General features: G+C 44.0%; 1 protein-coding gene across 1 annotated transcript in view; it reads right to left on the bottom strand.

Moving 5' to 3' along the window:
- The window catches only part of tsc22d3 (TSC22 domain family, member 3), a 45,965-nt gene extending 23,260 nt beyond the window's left edge, over positions 1–22,705 (bottom strand). Inside the window, exon 1 of the mRNA XM_029257395.1 lies at positions 22,000–22,705. Coding sequence (XP_029113228.1) covers positions 22,000–22,310 — 311 coding nt within the window. The 5' untranslated portion in view covers positions 22,311–22,705. The remainder of the gene's footprint in view (positions 1–21,999) is intronic.
- Between the last annotated feature and the right edge of the window lie 27 nt (positions 22,706–22,732).

The following is a 22,732-nucleotide window of genomic DNA, read 5'->3' as shown; positions in this document are numbered from 1 at the left end:
TGTCTTGTTAGGGTCAATATATAAGCATGTCAATAAATGAAATGAATATAGAAGATGACAGAGTGGTCTTGAGAATCCTTAAAAAAAACTATCATGCGCACTTTATTTCCTTTCTCAAAAAAAAACCATATGTTAATTATGTAACCAACCCTGGGTTCTTTTCTGTTACTGGAGGAAACCCTGCTAGAGTTTCTAGCTAGACATAAACAAAGGCATTGTTTCAAAGGAAAGGGAAAAACTTCAGTCATCCGCTGTAACAAGGCAGACATAAAAATCCACTCAAGGAATAGCGTAAACACTGCTCCCCAGGGCTGTTTTTAGTGGGGAAGTGTTTGTTATTTACCTTTTTCTTGCTGTGATTGACGTCATAACTAGTTAAATCATGATCCCCGCGCTAATAGAGAAGTTAACATCTTTGATTTAAAAACCACAGACAAGCTTGTATGGCTGTCTAAAAATGGTAAATATAAGTAATGTTTCAAAAATCTAAATTACATTTTTGGAAACTGCAGTGCAGGCACAGAAAAAGGCCGCACTGTGGAAGAATGTTCTCCAAGATGACAGCTTGGTCGAGAGTTTTACAAGTCAAACCTGTATTCAAATTCAGTCAGAGTGCTCAGATATAAGGTGGCTATAAGGTTCACGGTGTTCTGCAGAAAGTTGTGTTGCAACAAGCACCTTTGTGTTGGTTAACCAAAAGAAATGACGTGCAAATGTATGCATTTGCCATACAAAAACTTTTTATAGCTCATGTCAGTCTGCACAAGGGCTTCGAGGAGGCAGGAAAACACCAGGGGGATCACCTGGAGAGTTGTAGATAAACGCCCCCACTCACCACGCTAACCCGTTTCTACCCGACCTCACTTATCGCTCCGGTTAACCAATCATTCTCCAATCATGGGGAGCTTTAGTCCCACAAACCCTGCATAATAAAAGTGCTCATGGCCTGATACAATATATCAATGAGAAATGGAATGTGTCAGAAGACAAAATGTTAATTCCTGGACAGCAGATGTGTCACACCCACCGATCGCACCCGTGACTACTCAGTGATGCAGGGTATAAAGAGGTTGCCTAGACGCTCCACACTGTGGAACCTCAACACTTCAACAGCGCTCCCAGTCTTGTACCCTGTTTACCTCCCTGATTCCCACCCCGTTCCTGTAGATTGCTCACCTGATGTTTTGACCCTCCGCTCACGTTCTCTAGACTCTGGCTTCCGTGTGTTCCCCAAAATGAAGTATGAAGACCCATCAACCCTCGCCTGCCCCTGACCATTCTCTTGCCTGTCTTCGACTGAATAAAGACGCACCTGCTATTGGGTCCTCGGTACACCATGACAAGATCTGCCTACCAGCACGACCAATTAGTTTGGGTCACTCCTTTAGTACATTTTACATTCATTCATTTAGACTTTTTCCAAAGTAACTTACAATTCAGAGTAAACAAAAGTCCATCTGAAAAACAGATTAACGGCTAGTGAGGTAGATACATTATCGTCCAAGCAGTCTTATCTTGTCCGATACCACCATTTTTTTTAAGCTGCATATAGAATGAACAGAAAAAGGGGATTATGAGAAATGATGAGACACAAGGGTGTAAGCGGTTAGGATATGACAAGAGAAGTGGGTCCAAACCAGATGTGTTCTGAGACTCTTCTTGAATGCCGTTAAGGGTATATTCATCTATTAAAAAAAAGAAAGGCACTGGAGCACTCCGGTACATATATATAAAAGACTGGTTGAGGGCCCACAGTAAACTTATTCTCGCAACGACATTGTTGTTCAAAGCAGCAAGATCAAAACATGGTAGTTATATAAAGCGTCCACCTAATCCCTGGTTTTAAAATAGCACCGGCTGGGTGGAAGGAAGGGCAGAGCAGTACGACGTGGGTACGACGTGGGTTCTGATGCACGTCCTGAATGCCACCGGGAAGTCTGCAGTAATAATAATAATTAGTATCATAAGTTGGCACCCTGGCCAACCGCTGAACAGAGCACCTCAACCCACTGACCAGATGGTTTACACCAAATTGAGAGAAATTTTCGTCCAGGATATCATGCGACCCTCTTTTCTCACATAGATCTTGTCTGTGCAGAAAACAGAATTCACGGGAATGAACCAGAGACGGGAAAAAAACTGGTTTGATGGCTTGATTGCTGTAAGATCATCCCATAAATCTTAGGCCTTTGACTCACAAATGATTTTCTCCCCCACTGCCAGCATTGAATTGTACCCCAATACAAGATGTTTTGTGTTCCAGTTCCAAGAGCAAAAATAACTGTTTCTTTTTTCCATTCTATTCATGCTCAAGATCCTATTAAAGGAGTACATAAGCTGGACTGATTTGCAGCCTTGCTAATCTCCTTGTCAGGGCTTTAATTGCAGCTCTTTCACAAAGCTAAAACACGGACGTGTTGCCTGGGTGCTCAGATGGAGTTTAGGAACACGAAGCATAGCCTCTTTAGCAACTCGCAAGACTTATACGAGGATCCAGTGACAGGATCCTCTGGAAATACCAGTAACAAGTTGCCCAACAGCCCTTCTAAAGATGATTAAGAGGCATTAATAAATGTCAGTGCTTTGCCAACAGTCCCACATGGCTCTCCTTCTACCTTTTCCCTGTATACCACTTCACCTTACTGTGGATGTTACGACCTCCATGACCTGTCTGCAGCCAGACAAGTGCTTCCTAATCGCCTGTTACTCATTAATCTTTGTCTGTGTTTCATTGTGCCCATCTGCTCGGCACCTCGGCAATTTGGTGCAGGTGAAGGTGACGGCTATAGTGGGGTGGGGTGGGGTGGCGACCGGGGGTCATATCACCAGTAGGTAATTACAGGGGGACAAAAACACAGATACCCTTCTCAGGAGCACCGTGGGTGTGTTTATCCAACGGAATCTGTGCCTGTATATTCCCTGCTCCTCTACCCTTCCATCACATTCTGCATCCCATACTCCGGTAGAGCACTCTCTTCGCGTAGGAAGCGGTGCACAAAAATATCACTTTCTGTCAGACGGAGATGATGAAGAATCTACGTAAATCAGACACGGGGAGGTCTATGAGAGCCTACTTGAGTCCACAGAGTCCACAGGCTGGAACTGTGCATGACCCTTCTCAGGGAAAGGGGGAAGCCGACACAGGAAGGGCTATTTTCAGACGGACCCTCAGTGACAGAAAGTCGGAAGAACAGCAGCAACTTTAGACTCCCTTCTTCTGAAGATACTACTAGCATTTCCTTTTCCTGTCCTAAAACCACCCTCTGTTTTTTTCATCACCGCCCACGTTCATGCACTTTCACTATTAAAATGTATTTCTATGCAAAGTTATGAAAATCGAATATCTAGTATGCAAATGATATACGCGCATGTGTGCCCCCGGGAGTGGCTCTCCAGGTGCCGTTCCACAATTACATTAATGGTACCAATATAATAATGACTGTAGAGTTTTGTTTGGTTTTCTTCAAAGCTACTCCTGATCTGGGCTGTGTCTATCTCCTGCAGAACATTTTTATTTTATTGCACATCTCCAGGCCCCAGAAGGAGCAGCTGGCATGAGAGTCACGAGACAACCACTGCGATGTCGAAGCGCTACTTCTGTACACAGGGATCTCGCGTGCCGGACAGACGGCCTGCCAGCAGACAGAAGTTCCACAGAGCGAGGGAAATGAAAAACAAGGGAGGGGAGGAGGGGAGGGATCTCCCACAGCTGTTATTCCACTGTGCTTCCTCTGATAGCGCTCTTGGCTGTACTCCCAGTTCTTTAGGTAAACTGTAGAAAACAGAATTACCTTGAGACATTTTTTTTTTTCCCCTCCGCTGTGAAAAAGGGAAGGTGGCATCCAACGGTGGTGCTTTGACACTGGAGTGATTCTGATCCTTTTATTGCTGCTTGTTCTTGTTAAGTGAACTGGCGCACCGCTGTGTGAAAGAACAAGCCCCTGCGAAACGGGCCGGAGAAGCCTTATATCAATGGGTTTTTATAGACCCAGAGACTTTATTAGAAGCCAATGCAGAAAGTGCCCTTTAAATGCCCCGTTTACACTCTTTTTGGGTGTAAATGCTGCCATCCATTCCCTGGGTGCAATTTTGAACTGTGAACATATAAACAGGCTCTGGGCTTACCTCTGCTTCTTTTCGAAGAGTGGTAAATTATTCTTAAGTGTCCCGATCACTTGTTTATTATCTTATGTTAGTGGTAATACGTTAACGGAAAGGAGCTCTCTGCAGCCATCGGTCAAGTCTTTGTTTAGAAATTCAGTCTAGAGCTCAGATAGATTCAGTTCACCGCTGATTGTCTTTCGAACACAGCGATGAGCGCAAAGGGATTTTAAACATCCATCCCTTTCAAGCGCCACACCCCACAATATGCGTGTCATGAGATGTGATATGGGCAAAAAAAAATGCTGACATTCACAGGGCTGCTTAGCCTCTTATCGAGGGATCAGCTTATTCGAGCGGGTTTTAGCACTGTAATCTTCACCTAGCCATGTCCCGGGTCGGCTGGAAACGCAAGGCGTCAGAGAGGCACTAGGACGTTATTGGTTGCATGCTAATTCTCCGGAACAAAGGCTCAACGAGGGTCCTCTGACACATCTCGCAGAGGTCTCCATGGTAACACCGGTAAACATGAAAGACTGAAGTTCCTGGCTGCTGGAGTTCCAATTCTGTGAATGTCGCTTATAGGTTTGGCTGCACTCCTGCGCTCAGTTCTCTGCTTGGATGCTTAATTCATTTGAATAATTAGCATGTGTTTAACATAGCCAGTGCCTTGTGCGTTCCAGATCTGTAGCGCTGGCGAAAAGACCCAGCGTATCATTGCTGTTCCTTGAGAGAAGCAGGAAATAATATTCTGAATGATTTTCCTTTGAAACTTTTCTGTTGATTCCATAACTAAAAGTAACATTACAGTGACACATTACTGTATTTAAATTGTTAGTAAAGTCTGTAACCACAATTTTGAAAAAAAAATAATAATTAAGTCCAATCGTTTTTAAATATGTTTCTTGATTTGGGCATTTCTATTAAGCATATAATGAAATAACAATATAATATGAGTGTTATAGTATGCAAATTAAAGGCATCATGGGGTTTCCTCAGACTTTGAGCATTCCTTTAAGCTTTCTTCACATTGCATCAAAATCATTCCTGCTCTCACCTCACAGTTCTACCATGACAGTGCTATGCAAAAAGTTAATAAAAAACTAAACAAGTCTGACTTTTTTCTGCAAACCACAAACATGTGCACACACACTTGCATGACAAGGAGCAGAGAGTGGTTACCGCAGGTACATCGTCAACAGCAGTGGTTTTCTCTTTCCCCCAGCATGGCAGGAATAATACTAGAAAAGCTTTAAAGAGGTGTTTCAGAAATGATTCTGCATTTTCAAAAGGTAAGAAGACTTTCGAGGCACGTCACCCCCACCAAAATACTGTTCATCAGAATCTGTGAAGAGACATCACTCTGGCTATGAGTCTTTGTCACTGTATGGTTACCATTAAAGTTTATTTTCTTGCTACCATTACACTGTAAAGCAAACTTTTTACACCCTTTTATTCATAGCAGATTGTGGCAAAGTGTTTAAAGCATACTGTACAGTAAGTAACCAGCAGTTTGCTGATTCTCATCAAAAAATAGGTGCTGCTGTCTTACCTTGGAGTGAAGATTGACGTTTTTGATCACTTTAGAGGAAAACGTCGGCAAAGACAACAGCTTACAGTTTGTAACACAATAAACGGTTACAAAAAAGTGTGTCTAGCCATGTCACATTGTCTTTAGTGGACCAGGCCCCAAGTTATGAAGATTTTACCAAGGCTCTGCTTGGGATTTGCAAAAAACTGATAAACGAAGTCTTTCTCCCTAGATGTCATCATCTCTGTTCTGTTAAACTTAATAAAAGTGAAAACATAACTAAGAACTTTTAAGGAAATATGTGGGCTCTTGCTGAAGAGAAAGGTGTGGTCTTATGGAATAAATCTTGGACTCCCTTTATTTCGTGCATCACAGTGCAAGAACTGCACAAGGAGACCAGAGTGGAAAGCAACATCATGCTCAGACCGCAGATGGTTATCACATCCTGTCTGTGTTCTGATATGAAAACATCACAGCCCCATTTCTTCCTTCAAATACCTCCATCGAAGTTCTTTGAAGCGGGCTACCCACTTCAACGCAACAGTTTCCATACTGGCCAGCCAGTCAAATTTGCAAACCCTGGGATCTTCAGCATGGAAATGAAAGCAGAATACACGTTAAAGAATGAATACGGTCAACTGTCAGAGGAGGCCTAGAAATCGGATTTTCTTCTTGAAAACTCATAAATAGAAAATCAACTACATTAAGGGGGCAATAGCAAACCTTGATATTTCTGTATATGTTCTTAACTCGTGGTGGGTGCAGCCGGTGCCCGCTGTGTGGCAGCTCTGGGGTTCGAGCCTTGCTTGGGGTGCCTTGCGATGGACTGGCATCTCATCCTGGGTGTGTCTCCTCCCCTTTTGGCCTTGCTCCCTGTGTTGCTGGGTTAGGCTCTGCTTCGCCGCGACTTTGATCGGGACAAGTGTTTGTTGACGATGGATGGATGGATGGATGGATGTTCCTAACCACATGGATTTAAATGCATTGGAGATGTGTTCTATGGAAAACTCTTTTTAAAAAAGCATAGAGTTTGCAAGAACACTGAAAGAGTAAATGTGGTAACAAATAGGAAGTGAGGGTGGAGACGGCCAATGAGGACACGGGGCAGGCATGCATGCATGCATGCAGAACCTGCCCCACTGTGTTGGGCAGCACACTTATGGTCCTGAACAGTGGTTAGAGGCTGTGTTTCCTGAGAGTGTGTTTCCGGTGATGCAGACCTTTAGCTCTTTTCAGCAGTTCTTAGAACAGGAGTAGCAGTGGGACAGGCAGAGCATCGACACAGAAATGGAAAGGATTCACACAGAGCATATGTTGCTTACTGTTTCATCAGCCACTGTGAAACAGACAACATGGTAAGATGTGAAGACCAAAGTCCTTTTTTTTCCCCTGATTCAGATGCTGAAGACCCAGAAGCCCCAGTCAGTCATTCTACCAGCTCCCTGCATGGCATCTGCTCCATCAGTGAATTCATTTGAGAGCTGGAGTCAGTTTGAAGCTTCTGGGCTTTTCACAGCATCCACATGGAGCACCTTGACTAAACAGCCCCCTGTACACACTCCTGTGTCCCATGCTTTTGGAGGGTCACAAGTGGAGTTGGGCACAGCCAGTATTTATTTCACAACCACCCAGGACTCATCGTGAGAGTTGTCCCTCCCGCTGAATCTGCTTCAGCTACTGTGCTCCATATTTCTTCTTGCTGTTCATCCCACCCACTGCCGTTCTGAGGAGTGTTACATGAACCAACACCTCCTTCACCTCCGTGATGCTCTTTCATTTGAGGTTTCAAGACAACAGCAGCGAAAACTCAGTCTGATCGAGCTTATCACAGCCTCCTGCGTTATCTCATTTACTGTAACTTCTACTGCCACCCTGATTTGTACACAATGCGCAAAAATGCTAAGTCTCCGACAGGATACGTCTTGTTAGTTGTTTTCTCTCGCCCAGCCCTGGCAGTGTTGTCCTGGAAGCTGGCCAGAAACAACTGCATACAAACAGAAGAACTTGGCAGTGGGCGAGCTGCGCTCTCTCCTCCGCACGGAATGGCCACAAATAAGCCATGGGGATTTAAACAGAATAAATAAATCTTTTCAGTCGTCAAGCCAGGGCCTTAATTACCAAAGTGGAGCGACGCTCTGGCTTTCCAGGAGGAGAGAGCCTCAGAGCTGTCAGTGCTGAAAAAGGTGTCCATTGCAGTGGGCTCTGATGTTCTCACAATGCAGTACAACGCAAGAAAGCAACAGCCACACCAGCGCTGCCGGGTCGGGTCTTCCTGCAAGTGTTCTTGGAGTTTCCTTCAACCCGGGCAGCAGCACGTTCCCACGCCATTTCACTGTGAAATGGGATGGATTTGTGCAGAAGACCTAGCCTGAAATGTGACCGAAAAGCTCTCAGCAATGGCAGCGGCAAAGAAGAAAATCTAAAGCATCTGCCAGTGGGCCGCTGATGTTAAACTTGGATGGTCATGGACCTATTGAATTACCTCATTAGTTAAATTTAAATGCATGTGTTTGAAAGAGAGAAGACAGCACTGATTTGTTGCTTCACAGTAAATCACATGAAGTTCTGGATTCTGCAATACCAGACAAGAGGTGTCCTGATTCAGCCGGCAGACGTTGGCAGTGCAGTGCTGCAATTTCTCGCAGAGGTCGGGTGTTGTCGTATCGTTTTTGCACAATTAACTTGATCACTTTCACACAAGTCTTGGCACAGCGTTACAATACATAATTTAACCTCCAACACTACTTATTAATAAAAAAAAAAAAGCAGGCTGGTACATTATTTCACAGATTGTTGTGATAAGGTCTTTCCTAATGCCTCCTTGCATCATTTGCCATATGTTACCCAGCTCTGCTTGCCCTTTCCCTCATGGGCACTATCCCTTCTCCAAGTCTTCATCACTGATGCTTTGTGCAACATTACTCCTTTTTTTCACTCACACTACCTGCACACCTCTAATAAGAACATAGAGCCAGATGTAAGCATGGTTATGCCATTCTAAAGGTAGAGGCCATTCAGCTTACATTTCTGCCTTATCATTAACATATTTATGCAAAGTCAATTTCTTATAAATGCTATTAAATTTACTGAGGGCCTTTACAAGCCTGTTTTAAGTGAAGTGCATATATTCACGTAGGATGCTTGAACACATAGCTGTTCTTCTGCTAAATCAAATTGTGGCGTGGTTTCTACTGCACTCCTGCAGGCTTTTAGATGTGTGTTTGGGGTGACAGCACACAATATCCCTGCAGGACATTTAAACACATAACCCATGACCACGCATTTGTTCCCGAGTTGAGTCACTCACTGCAGTAGCATTTACTGCATTCTTGGGAATTTTTCCGACGCATTCTGAAATCACGCACAGGGCTCAGAGGCAACTGCCCTTTCCTTGAAGAAAAAACTTGTGTTCTTTCGCTGGGGACCACAAATGCGTCTTCGATGAAGGGTCTTGTGCTTGCAGTGCTGGAAACAACCTCTGGCAAAGGACATTCTCAAAGCCTTCTCCTCTGCACATCTCCTCAGTTTGTTTCAAGTGGTAGCATAAAATGGCATTTTGTAGACTGCGGTTCAGTAATTAAATGTCCAAGACAGAGGGAAAAAATAGGAACGTTTTAGTTGTTTACAGGGAAAGCTGTCTACATGTGACTTGCACGGCTAAAACATTTGAGAACAAATCAATTGTGTGTGAATGACAGCCTGCTACAAAGGAAGGGGGTGACTTCAGACCTCTAGCCTCTATTGTAAAACAAAGACTTTCATGTTTCCAAACATTCAAAGTTGTACTTCTACTTATCCTGTGCAGTTGGTGGCATGTCAGATGAATACATTAAATATAATCATACAATATTATAAACTATAAACCCAATTAAATACAGCTTTGCCATGACTGGATGTCACCTACATATCCCTGGTTGTTGCAAGGCAGTGTGATCTTACACATATATTGCCAGGGCACCTCTAGCTTCTCAAGGTCCTGGGTCTTCCTCCTTTGCTTTGGTAAACATGGAGGTCTGCCAAAGAAAAAAGGGTGGACACTTGGTAGTGATAGCCTTATTATCTTTTTGGAAGCTATAGCCTAACCCAAGCCCAACAAGGTACATGGGCACTGTGTCTTTGCCCAACGCATATTACCAAACTCCTCCAGTGCTATCAGGAGAGTGTTACCTGTAGGCAAACTGAATATTAATGGACCACTAATGAATGTGTAACACTCCTCTCCTCCTGTAATTAAATAAATATTCTTACAAAAGACCCACATTTCAAGCTGCCAGGTCTAAGATCTGGAGCTTAATTTGACTGTGACTTGGCAATAGTTTAATTTAACTGATGTGGCTTTTCCACATGAAAAATGTGTTGTAATAACATGGTATATATCAGAATGGACAGGATTGCAATGTCAACCTCCCACAAACCCCCTTTTTGTGCATTCTAGCCAAAGTTAAAATCATGTTAAGCCTGCATGAATGAACATTAGCAATGTAAAAGTCAGAAGCATCAGTTACTTAGCTTTTCTGCCCTATTTTTCCAACATCTGGAGGGCCCAGCACTGCATTTATAGTGACTGTCATCAACGTGACTAGTCTTCTAAATGGAACTTCCGCCTAAATTCTAATTCATGTCTTTGTTTCAAGTTCTTTGTGGCGCTGGTATAAAGACTTTCTGTTAGCATTATGGTAGCCATAAGTCTCCCTGACTGCAAACATTCACATGCAAAATAACTCAAAGAGATTTTCAGCAGAACTGGACAATATTAGTCTGGGGTACATACGGCATGTGCAGATCAGCTGTGGAAAACATCTTGCTTGGTAACTATCCCCAAAAAAGTGGAAAAAAAGGTTCAACACATCTAAATGACTTTCGGGTCAATGGTTCTGAGTTCACAGAGGATGAAAGCCTGTCCTAGCATGCCATAAACCCTTGATCAGGACTGCACTGGAACCCCTCCCAGTTTACATACCAGGATGTCGGTGGAGTGGAGGTCATCATCAGCCTGCTGAACAAAGTTTGGTGCCACATGGACAAGGCAGGCAGCACTGTGAAGTTATGTGATTTACATTTATTTGTTTAGCAGACACTTTTCTCCAAAGTGACTTCCAATGGATAGTATGTAATGTTACCATCAGCCCACACACCTGATTCACCATGGTGACTTACACTGCTAGATACATTCCTTACAAAGGGTCAGTCATCCATACATCAGTGGAACACACTCTCTCTGTCACTCACACACTATGGGGAACCTGAACAGCATGTCTTTGGACTGTGGGCGAAAACTCACGCAGACATGGGGAGAACATGCAAACTCTACGCAGACTGAGCGGATATCAAACCCCAGTCTTTTTGCACCACCCAGGTGCTGTGAGACAGCAGCACTACTTACTGTGCCACCAAGCCACCGATTTCGCCAATGCCCTCAACTTCGTATAATCTGGCCTACTGGAAGAGAAGCATCTGTCAACACAATTGCACCCATTGATTCTGTCCTGGATACGACAGATCACAGGAACCCACAAGGACACCACAATGGACAGCCCCTGCTCCCTTCCTGTTTACCCTGTACATACTGTATCTAATTTCAGGTACAAAACCAAGTCATGTTATTTGCAGAAGTTCTCAGATGACATGACAATTGTTGGGTGTATCAGGGACAGGAGGAAGGGTGAGTACAGGAACCTGGGTAAAAACTGTGTTGACTGGTACTGAGTGGAATCCTGAGGCAGTAGCATTACCACAAGTAATGCCAGGAGACTCTACAAGTGAATCAGGAAGGCTGGCTCAGTCCTAGGAGGGAACCTGGATCCCCTGATTAAAGTTACACAGAAATGGACACTGAATAAACTGTGGTCGACCATGAGATCGACTGAACTCGATTCAGTTGAACTTAGTTTAACAGAGTGCTCATCTCTCCAGGGTGACAGAGAACACTGAACGTAGTACCAAGGAGTGTTGCAAAACAGAAGGCAATGCTAAAAAAGAGATTTTGAATATAAAAATGAAAACTCCCAGCTGCAAAGAAGGGGAGGAAAATAAACCTCTGGGGGTCCAAATACTAGTGGCTGCCTAATTCTCTTTTGGTTTTCTATTGTGATGACTGGAGACCTGTGTGGATATGATTAGCATAAACACAAAAATATCTATCAAGGTAAAGTTGTAGTCAAATGGTGTTGAACCTGTTGCCCTGACCTATGGCTTCTGGTTCTTTAGTCAGCGGTATGCACCGGTGTGGGCTGCCAACTACAGAATCCGATTCACAATCCTCTGCACACTACCTTGGTCATTTCAAGTTATTTCTACCAGCAGCCTTCAGGCTCTACAATGAGTCTTAACATTGCCAGGGGATAACCTCTTAATGACTTCTACATATTGTACAACCCCACTTCACCCTGCCCGCTCCTCTGAAAACCCATGCTTTCTTATTTATTTATCTTATAAAGTTTTTTTAGGGGGGCGCGGTGGTGCACTGGGTTGGACTGGGTCCTGCTCTCCGGTGGGTCTGGGGCTCGAGTCCCGCTTGGGGTGCCCTGCGATGGACTGGCGTCCCGTCCTGGGTGTGTCCCCTCCCCCTCCAGTCTTACGCCCTGTGTTGCCGAGTTAGGCTCCGGCTCCCCGCGACCCCGTATGGGACAAGCGGTTCAGACTGTGTGTGTGAGTGAGTTTTTTTTAAAAAAGAGGACATAGTGTTTGTCAGTATGTCACATATAATGATCTCTAGCTATAAGACCCAATAAAAAATATTGATGAGACTACTGAGAGATCTTCTCTTATGTGATTCAGACTGCATGTATCTAATAATTTTGTTATAATTATTTTTGGAATATTATGATACTGCAGGGTGTTTCTGGGGAAGGGGAGTGTTACAACTGTAATAAACAAGATACCTTCTAACCAATAGTTATTGAAGCTGTACCTGCAAAAACCGCAAGTACCCTGTGGGCTGATGCTTTGAGTCACCTGTTTGTAGATACTTACTGTCTATGTATTCCATGTCTTTGATGGTGTGGAGATAAAGGGTGGCATGTGGTGGAACTATTCCTCTGTATTGCTTTGTTACCTTAGCAGCATCCCATCATGAATACCAGCACCTAACCTCAAATCTACTCAGATCCCTAACTCCAGAGTAGAGCTCCACATCATATCCATCCATACCAAAGTAGTCTGGCCCACCAGGGACTCTAGAGTTCATTAACATTTTCTGGGCTCGAAATCCAAGACCTCAGTGATAGATAAAATCCCACACCTCAATGGTTTTTCACATATGGTCTTTCTCAGCAAACAGGATTTTGAGCTGGGTTCTTACATTTATTTATTTAGCTGACTTTTTTTCAAAGCGGCTTACAACGCTAAGCTACTACCCACGACTAATTAGCCATTCATACAACTGGGTATATTTAATGGAGCAGTTTAGAGTAAGTACCCTGCTTAAGGTACTACAGCAATAGGTGTTCACCTCTCAGCTGGTCCGTCCAGCTGTGGAAAACTCTAACAAACTGGACAGCTCACTCATTTCACCTACCTTATCTGCTAAGAGCCTGGGAGTGATAGACTGAAGTCTGTCCTCTCAACATATCAAAGTCTTAACCTGGTCCTGTAGATACTTGCTGCATCACATCCGCAGGATCCGATCTCACAACAAACTTTAGGAAACTCCTAGTCCAGGCAACAGTGATATCCCATCTGGACTACTGCAACTCTCTCCTGTCAGGTCTTCCAGCCTCTGCCATCAAGCCTCTCCAGCTGATATAGACCACTGCTGTATGAGGTGTTTGACCTGCCAAAGCATTCTCATGTACCCCTTGCCTCCCTCATCTCTCTCCACTTGATTCCTACAGGTGCCCACATCAAATTCAGGACTCTGGTTATGGCCTACAAAACCATTGATGGATCTGCTCTGCAATACCTAGACCTGATCACTCACCACCCACCAACCAGCCAGACTGCTATGCTCCTTCACCTCTGCCTGCTTAACAGTCCCACGCACAAAAGGCCCAAAATCAAAAGCACAAAGGTTTTCGGTTCTGGTTCCGATGTGATGCAGTGACCCCCCCCGAAACTAAAAACTGCTGAATCTCTTTCTACATTCAACAAGGGTCTGAAGAAACATCTCATAAGTGCTCAATTAAAATGTATGTGTTTGTAACGTTTAACAATTTGCAATAAAAATTTTTTGACAATGGAAAGCCTATATGCAGCTACTCGCGAAAGATACATCAGTTCATACAGTGGTGTATGACTGTTCTCAAGAATCATGTGTCTGCATCCAAATCTCTCCTTCAGTTGATGAAATGCATTTTTTTAATTGTTGTCTCAGTTGTAGATTACTTTGGAGAAAGCATATGCAAAAATAATAAATGTAAAGTAAAAGCGATATTTAAACCGACAACTTTCAGATCTGAGAGCAGCCGCCCACTGCTTTTTTCTACCTTCCTTCCAGGATCCATCCCTTTTTTTGCTATCGGGATTTTATTGAACGGGATTCCCATAAGAACACTGTTAACCTGTGTTTTTTCCCATGTGCAATGTGTTCAAACAAGAGCTGAAGGACAGTGAATTGGGGTTTTGTCTGATGATGGAGCAGTGCAGAGGCAAATATGTGCCGGCTCCATTGGCGGCACTGTGACAGCAGATTGTTCTTTGTATCTAAATTCACAGGCGAAGCAGAAGAATCTACTTGTTCTCAGCTAATGTTTTGCTTTTGCTTTAATCCTCTGTCCAGAATTCGTTGGGAAATTGGGCAGGATACATAGCCTTATTGTATTGTGCGTACCCCATCTTTCAGAACGAAACGTCTGATTGAGACATCTAAAACAAAAGGGATGAACGAGATAAACCAGGTCAGCTTCGCCATATGTTCATAAATCCCCATCAGCTGCTGTGCTTCACATTTATTTCGTTAGTTCAGCATTTACCTCTTGTAATAACAAGAGTACAGAATTTAAGGTAAGTCTTGAAATTGCTTGGTGTAACAGATACTTGAGATTTTTGTGAACCATTGTGGACGTAAATCAGTTTTTGCTGTAAATTTCGTCTCGGAAAGTCACCAGCAGACTTGTAAAAGCAGGTATGAAATTGTGGAAAATTAAAATTTGATTTCTTTTGAAAGGATGTGGGGCAAACTTTTGAATGATCTAAGGAGTTTTAAAAAAAACCATCTTTGTCCTTTTGTTTGATATGGTACATGTTTGTTTGAGGGGACTTTCACTCTATTTTTAAATTTATTTTTACTTTAAACTCACCCAGGTGCTCACTGAATGACTTTGGTTTGCATAACAACAAGCAAGAAAACTGACGACAAATAAAGAGCATCAATATACATTTCTTCCATGCAGGACCATTTTGTACGCTCAGCTGTATTAATGTCACCAAGGGCTGCTGGTTTGCATCTGGAACAGTCTGCACACAGCATGATGGAACTGGTGTCTTGCGGATGAAATAATAGTTTAAAAAAGCAGCCATGTACAGTCTTGTCTTTGTCACACATTTTTGGTATATGTTAAAAAAAATAATGTGTTGTAGAAAAAACTGAATTTCTATGTAAATTCCCATTTTTAAGATGTCTGAAAAGTTCACTGTAAGTGTAAATCGAATTCTCCCATTTCAGGAGAACACATCCAATTGCAAGCTTCAATGAAATCATATTATGAAGTGTACATCACAAAGCTATTTTGACTGCATTTGGTAGGCAACAATTTATTTTCAGTCTTGCTTCTTCCAAAATTAAAGAAAAAGTTAGTACATTGCAGGAATGTTATTTAAATTTCCAATGCAATTTTTCAGTAACATTATAATGTAATTAAAAATAAAAAAATTAATGAATCAAGTAAAACTGATGAGAAATGTCTGTGAATTGATATGTGGTCTATTGTTGACATTTTTCCTAAAATACATTTTAATACGTGTCTAGGTGTTACAATTTTGCTTATATCAGTAATGTCTTAATTCAGCAAGATATCACCTGGTGGTCCACTTGAATGGCATTGCTGATCTCAATGGATATAACTGCAAGAACTGCAACTTCATGAAGAAAGGCAACGTTTTTTAATGCTGTGGAAACATTATATTCACTTTTACAATAATCCTACCATTATTTGAAATACTTTTGAATTTAATTTTGTTTTCAACGAAGATACAGGGCATTTAGAAGGATAATGATGATGGGCACATAACCTGATTTGTCTGAAATAAGTTGTGACATTTATGGTGGCTTCATTTTAGTCTCGGCATGACCTTTCTGTTGCTTATTATAACAGGGTGTGGTGGAAGGTATTAAGTACCAAGGTGTCAGGGCACTAATGATGAAATGTAATCCTCCCTTTGTGTGCTCTGATCCAGACTCCTACTCATTTCTCAGAACTTATCATTGTTTCAGACACAAAGCAGGTTCTCAGAAGCTTTAGGTGTATCTCAAAATTTGCCAGGAGGACAAAAGAACTCGGAATACACCGGTTCTGTTTAATAATATTTAGACTAAATATTACTAAAATATTAAACTAGAACAAGACTAATTGATATAATTTAATATTTTGCAATAATTTAATATTTTACTACTGCAGTTTGGGTCTGGTCCCTTCTTCCAGCTACTGCAGCAAGACCCTTTCTGGGATTCCAGCCAATAACCTTCAGGTAATACATTTGTATTCATTATCAACTGTACTACCTGTTGCCCTATATTTCATGTTTTATGGTACATTCTACACCAAAACACCGCAGTACATTGTACGCCAAGTTGGAAAGGGCAAAACTGAAACTTTGCAAAATATTCAACAAAACATGGGCCAGCTGTGAGCCAAAGATATATCTTGCAAATTGTCTTGAAGCCTCAGAAACTGACTCAGGATTACTTAATTTGGTCATTTTGGTCATAAATGGACTGTTATTTATTCGACTGCTTTCTTCGTGACGTGCACATAACACGACACGCACACATGCATGAAGAACACCTCCCTATTTCTACCAAAGCACAAAGTAAGCAAGTATAATCCAGCACTTTCACACTGTCACTTTGACCTCTTCAGTCCTAATCTACTTATTGACCGAGCCAGAGGGCAGGACGCAGTCCCGCCGGATAATACAGGAACATACTGGAACATCCCTCTCCTTATTGTAAATCAGTCGCAAGTGGCTGGTAACAGACATTCCAAAACCAGCACCATATTTTCCACGTGAAACCCTGAGCCTAAAAGCCTCGTCCACACGGTAGCGTCCTGCAAAGTCACTGAAAGTCCAATGACGGATTGATTCGGTCCTGCGAGGAGCTACAACGGGCCAAAACTCATACCGGTGTGCCCAGTGCTGGTGGGGAGTTCCAGACACCTGAGGCAAAATGCCTCATCTGCATTTCTAAGTCACATGGTTCAGCCCCTAATCCTGGCCACGGTTGCGTGTGTGTGCATGTTGCGCACGCTCACACGGAAAGCCTCGGCACGCTCAAATTGTCCTGCCCTCTTCTTGCAGCCGCTCTCCACAAGACCCAGCTGCTTTGCACCAGTTTGCTCCGCACACCCTGCAATTCTTCCCTCCCTGTTTCTCGCCACCATCGCCAATATTTAAACAGGACATAGTCAGATCATCTTGAGAACAGCGCTTTGGAACATTTCTAGCGAGCGTTAACCCGCAGTCTGTTGTAATACCAGCCTGTCACCATCCAGACCAGTTTGAGGGACAAGACGGTAACAATGGGGATCTCGAGAGCTTAGCCCTGGGTGTACTCGAAAGTTGGACAGCTCTCGCAGTGTGTGTATTGACATGGGAGTGAAGGGTGTGACATTCTCCAGTGCAGTCTGGAAGGCACCGGCACTGAGTCATGTACAGGTGAGCACAAGGCAACCATATCACTAAGGTTCAAAAATAGAAACAAATCAAGTGTGCTTTTCAGAAGGCTGGGGGAGGTCGCTGTCGTTACGCCTATGAGCAAAGTACCAAATAAATCCAGTCAACATCCTGATACCAGCATTGCTGCGGATAAGCAAAATGATTAACTAAATTTAGCCCCACTAAATAGGCACATTTGGCCATGCGAACTATAGATAGTGTGTGGTAAATACAGTACAGATCACAATTACTGTGCATAAGAGCAACTGCTAAGGAAAACGAAAGAAACCAGGAGTCAATAGTATGGCTGTGGGGTCAGTGATCATTTCCTGATATAATGGTGTGGAGAGGAGTAAGAATTGGCCAGGGAGTGCTGTTTCATCACTGACATCAGTCCTGTTCACATGTGGTTTTCAACCATGTGAGCAGCACAAATCACACACATCCTGAAATCCCTTATCCCAAATGGGGTTGAAGTGAGCTGGAGCCCAACCCGGCAACACAGAGCACAAGGCTGAAGGGGGAGTGGACACTCCCAGGGCAGGGCATCAGTCCGTCACAAGGCACCCCAACCAGGGCTCGAACCCAGACCCATCAGAGAGCAAGCCCTGGCCAAACTCACTGTGCCACCGCAACCCCCAATGCAGCAGCAGCAGCTGCACAATTTCCTGTAATTAATACACATGTAAATTGTGGCTTCTGAGCGCTGTGATTTATTTTGTATGTCTGGTCATGATTTGCAAGATCATGCTCAGGGAAGAGGATATAGAAATGTACTTGTATTTCGGTGCCCTTCTTGTTGTGTAAGCCATTCTGTACCGACTGATGTTCCCATTCCTCACAACACCGCACCCGAGCCACATACTCAAAGAAACGCTCCTTTCATTTCCTTGCCAGGCCAAGCAGACAGTCCAGCTTGTCAGCCAGACTTGTCTTCAGATCTCCTGTTCTGGGACGCTGGAGCAAATCAAGGGCCAGAGAGGAGGGGAAGACATCTGGCCAGCTGCCTGCAATATGGGGGAACGCCCTGGAGACGATCTGTGGTAATCAGGTCCAGTCATGAAGAGCAGAAACCACGGCAAGGTTTGCAGCTGGCCCTCAGACAGCTTCAGACGTTTCATCACATTAAACAAACAAGTCTTGCTCTTTTTTTTTCCAGGAGAGGCTATTCAGTACCTTTGGGTGTACAAAGGCAAAAAAAACAGCAGCAGCATCCACGCCTTACCGAAGACTTCTAGTTACACCCTGTTCCAGGTCTTATAAGATGACCACACCTGCGGTATCACCAAACAAAACAAATACAGAATGTGCACTGTGCCCAAATCAAGGGTCTCTGGGCTGGACCTACCGCCCGGATAGCAAAGCAGGAATAGAGTTCTCAGCGCTGATAGCCATCGCAGAGGATGTTGAACGAGAGCGATGTGTTACATAACAATCAGGCAAGCACAAAGCAACTTGCCCTAGGAAAAAGATGTAGTAAATGTGTTTCCGCCTCCTTTCTTCAGAATAGCACTTTCCACCTGCAGTGTCTGCTGAAAGAAAACACTGGACCTCCTGGGTCTGAGGAATGAAGCATTAAGATAATATTAGGAACAGAAATGTCCTTGTCTAGAAAGAGGAACCATCATCATAATCATCATCATCGTAAACATCAGCATTATTACTATTAGCCTGCCCCACCTTGCCAAGCTGCAACACGAAAACTGATTTCTTGCGAATGTGATGAAAGGCGAACAAGCTGGAACTCAAGAAAGAGCTGTTTTCATTTTCCTGTTGGAACAAAGTGCTGTCAATCGCCCTGTTCATTTGATAAGTCCCTGCAATAAATCCAGAAAGACACTTGGAGCTGATAGTGTCGAATGGACTCAACTTGAGAGCAAAGGCTGAACACACAGCAGTGCATTAGGACAAAGCAGTGCGGAGGGAAGAGAACAGCAATCAATTTCAAGACCACTTCAAAATCAGAGCCCTACCATTCAGCAGTGAAGTAATATTGACCCAGAAGTCCACCCGTTGATGCTGAACATGTGTCAGTGGTCCACAGGGAGAAATACATCAGTCATTACAAAAGTGCCCTTAATAACAGCACTGAGGTCAGGTGGCAAATATGCTTTCCAATAAGTGCAAAATTTGTACAGTACGACAGTTTCTCTGATAAATGTCGATTATAATGCACAACTGATACACTAGTCTGACCTTTGTCTGCAGTACCTGGACATACAAGCAGCAGTTGAGACAATCATAAATATAGAGTCCTGACCCAACCTTTAATATTTATAGGGCAAGAAAAGTTGGCCACTTTTACCAAGTGACTCTCAGTGTTATAATAAGGTTACGATTTTTCCTAAAACAGTGAAGAAGGTGTGTAAAAAACGGAATAATTCCCTTCACTTATTGTTGACTTCACCGAAGAATACTTTTCACTGTTTCACCACTGCATGTTGCAGAAACCTTTTTATTAGTGTTTCAGTTGTTAAAGGTCATTGCTGTGCTATTTCACGATAAATGGATTGACAGTGATAATCGCAGGGAAACTACACACTACCAAAACTAAAATATAAATAAAGCCCGATTTAAAATGCATTGGCAGCTGCAAACTTAAATCTGGTTTTAAAACAAGCATAACAAAAAGAAAACATATTTTGCGTACTATTTAATTTTGCAAAGAGGACGGCAGTATGAGAATATGGAGTTTCATGGATACTTTAAGGTATGGAAAAACATTCCACTTTGGTCTGTTTTTCAATTTAATTTCAGCAAACTGTTAACGTATAGTTGCACGGTGTTGACAGAACTGCTGCACGTTCTCAAGTAATTACAGATCAAAGGTGATGCATTTACATCGATTTATTTAGCAGATGCTTTTGTTCAAAGTGACTTCCAATGAACTCTATGTAGTGTTATCAGCCCACACACCTTATTCACCGTGGTGACTTACACTGCTAGATACACTACTTACAATAGGTCACTCATCCACACATCAGTGGAACACACTCTCTCTGTCATTCACACTTCTTCGGACTGTGGGAGGAAACCAGAGCACCTAGGGAAAACCCATACAGACCCGGGGAAAACACGCAAACTCCATTTAAACTGAGAAGAGATTGAATCCACATCCTCTCACACTACCCAGGTGCTGTGAGACAGCAGCGCTACTCGCTGTGCCACCGTGTCACCGCTGTGCTATTTTGGATAATATCAACGACGACTGACACACTGTCACAGCTGTGCTAAACACTGCTGTTTCTATATGAGTCCACACACATCTTGCTCAAAAGTTGCGTTGCAATTTGGAAAAACGGGGCGACACATCATGCTGTCATTCAGTCTTGGAACTTTTTCCCCTCCACTTAAACGTACTAAAGCTTTCTCAGCTTCAGAGGCAACAGAAAGAGATGTTCCTTATTGTTTTACAGTACCTTCAGTTGTAAAACCCATAACACCTGGCAGCACAGTGTAAAATAGCACAGCTTTGATTTGTACCAATTCCTGAAAGAATATTCATTTCTGATCTCTCCTTTAATCCACTGTAAATTCATATCCGTCGCACTTTCCAACCGCCTGCTCACCGTCACATATTGCAGTTAAAATTTTTGGGCTCACAAATGCGCTGCTTCCTGTTCTGATGTAGACCGTTACTGTTTCAGTATAACCACCTTTTCAACTTGAGTAAGTCAGGACTTCCCTCAATTTTCAACAACCAACACAAGCACCGAAAGACCTGATAAATACACACACACACACACATTTTCAGAACCGCTTGTCCCATACGGGGTCACGGTGAACCGGAGCCTACCCAGCAACACAGGGCGTAAGGCCGGAGGGGGAAGGGGACACACCCAGGACGGGACGCCAGTCCGCCGCAAGGCACCCCAAGCGGGACTCGAACCCCAGACCCACCGGAGAGCAGGACTGCGGTTCATCCCACTGCGCCACCGCACCCCCTCTACCTGATAAATAATGGGAATGTTTTCGTTTCATTTTCATTGTTCGTTCCGGCAGAAATAAATCAATTAATAAAACGTGTTATCAGAACATGGCACTCTTATCATATCTTTAGATGTACAATCTCCTTCGCTTATCTGTACTTGAAACCTCCTGTCACATATTTTGTAAATTACAATTCCACCCTCAGCTGTTTTCACTTCCAGGCTGGTTTGGGATATTTAAAGTTTCAGAATGAGATTCATTACCTGCCTATTAATGAGGTTATTCGTGGTTTGTGCTTTGCATATTTGTGGGGAAACGTCCTTAACGTTCCGACAAAGATGCATGGAGGGTCACGCATGGCGTAGGTGTGCAGGTGCAAGGAGCTGGCGCTCTAACAGAGAACCAGTTAGTCGGAGAGATGTTAGACTGAGAGTAAGAGCTGGTGTTCAAAGCTCAGCGAGAGCTGTCATTGTCTCCAGATAGCAGTATCATTACAAGGGAAACACTAAGGGTGTCACACTGATAAAGAACGTGGCTGAGACAGCCAGCGGTCTCACGGTATGAGTCAAAGCCAGCGTTTTCGGCGAAAGGTGCAGAACAGGTGGGTGTCCCCGTCCCCTTTTTACCTGTGGAAGTAGAGCAGGATGGAGAGCATGGTCTGGTCGATGTTGCTGTTGCAGATCCCCTCATTGAGTAGGTAGCAGGGGTCACGCACCACCGACTCCAGGGAATCCTGGCGCATGATGTTGTTCAGCTTGTCCGTGTTGAGGTTCTGGAAGACCAGCTGGTCACGCAACTGCCGGAAGTGAGTGACGGTGGGGCTGCCCAGGCTGGCATGGCCCGGACGGCCGGTCACCGTGTCGCAGCCATTGGCCAGGTCCAGGCAGCAGCTGCAGCAGTCCAGGCCGATCGGCGAGCGGCAATCCTCGTCAGACATGGCGGCCCACCTTGGCTGCAGAAGGACAGGGCTCCACCGTCACCCCCCTCCCCAAATGTGTCCCCCTTGTTTACTGTCAAGGCTCCCAGAGCAGCGCGAGCGTCAGCACGCGCTTCGGTCCGTGTTTGCGCACACGTGCACGACTCTCGGTGCCTCCACCCGTGTGCAGGTCAGGTGCTCCTGCCAGGTGTTTCCACGGGGCTGCCCGGCGGCCCTCTCCTCGAGGAGGGGATCTCGTGCGCGGAGGCAGCGGCGGCAGCGGCGGCAGCTCGGCACGTCACAGCCGCGCAGCTGGAGCGCGTTTGACAGCAAAAACAGAAGCTGCTGATCAGTTGCTCGGCCCCACCACTTTTCCTTTTTTTGTCCTCTCACTCGCCGCGCTCGAGGAGAGAGAGCGAGAGCGCTGAGACAGCCAGGAGGTG

This window comes from Scleropages formosus, chromosome 13, assembly GCF_900964775.1.
Source record: "Scleropages formosus chromosome 13, fSclFor1.1, whole genome shotgun sequence".
Taxonomy (NCBI): Eukaryota; Metazoa; Chordata; class Actinopteri; order Osteoglossiformes; family Osteoglossidae; genus Scleropages; species Scleropages formosus.
The sequence above is the reverse complement of the archived record's forward strand: the minus strand, read 5'-3'. Positions and strand labels throughout refer to the sequence as shown.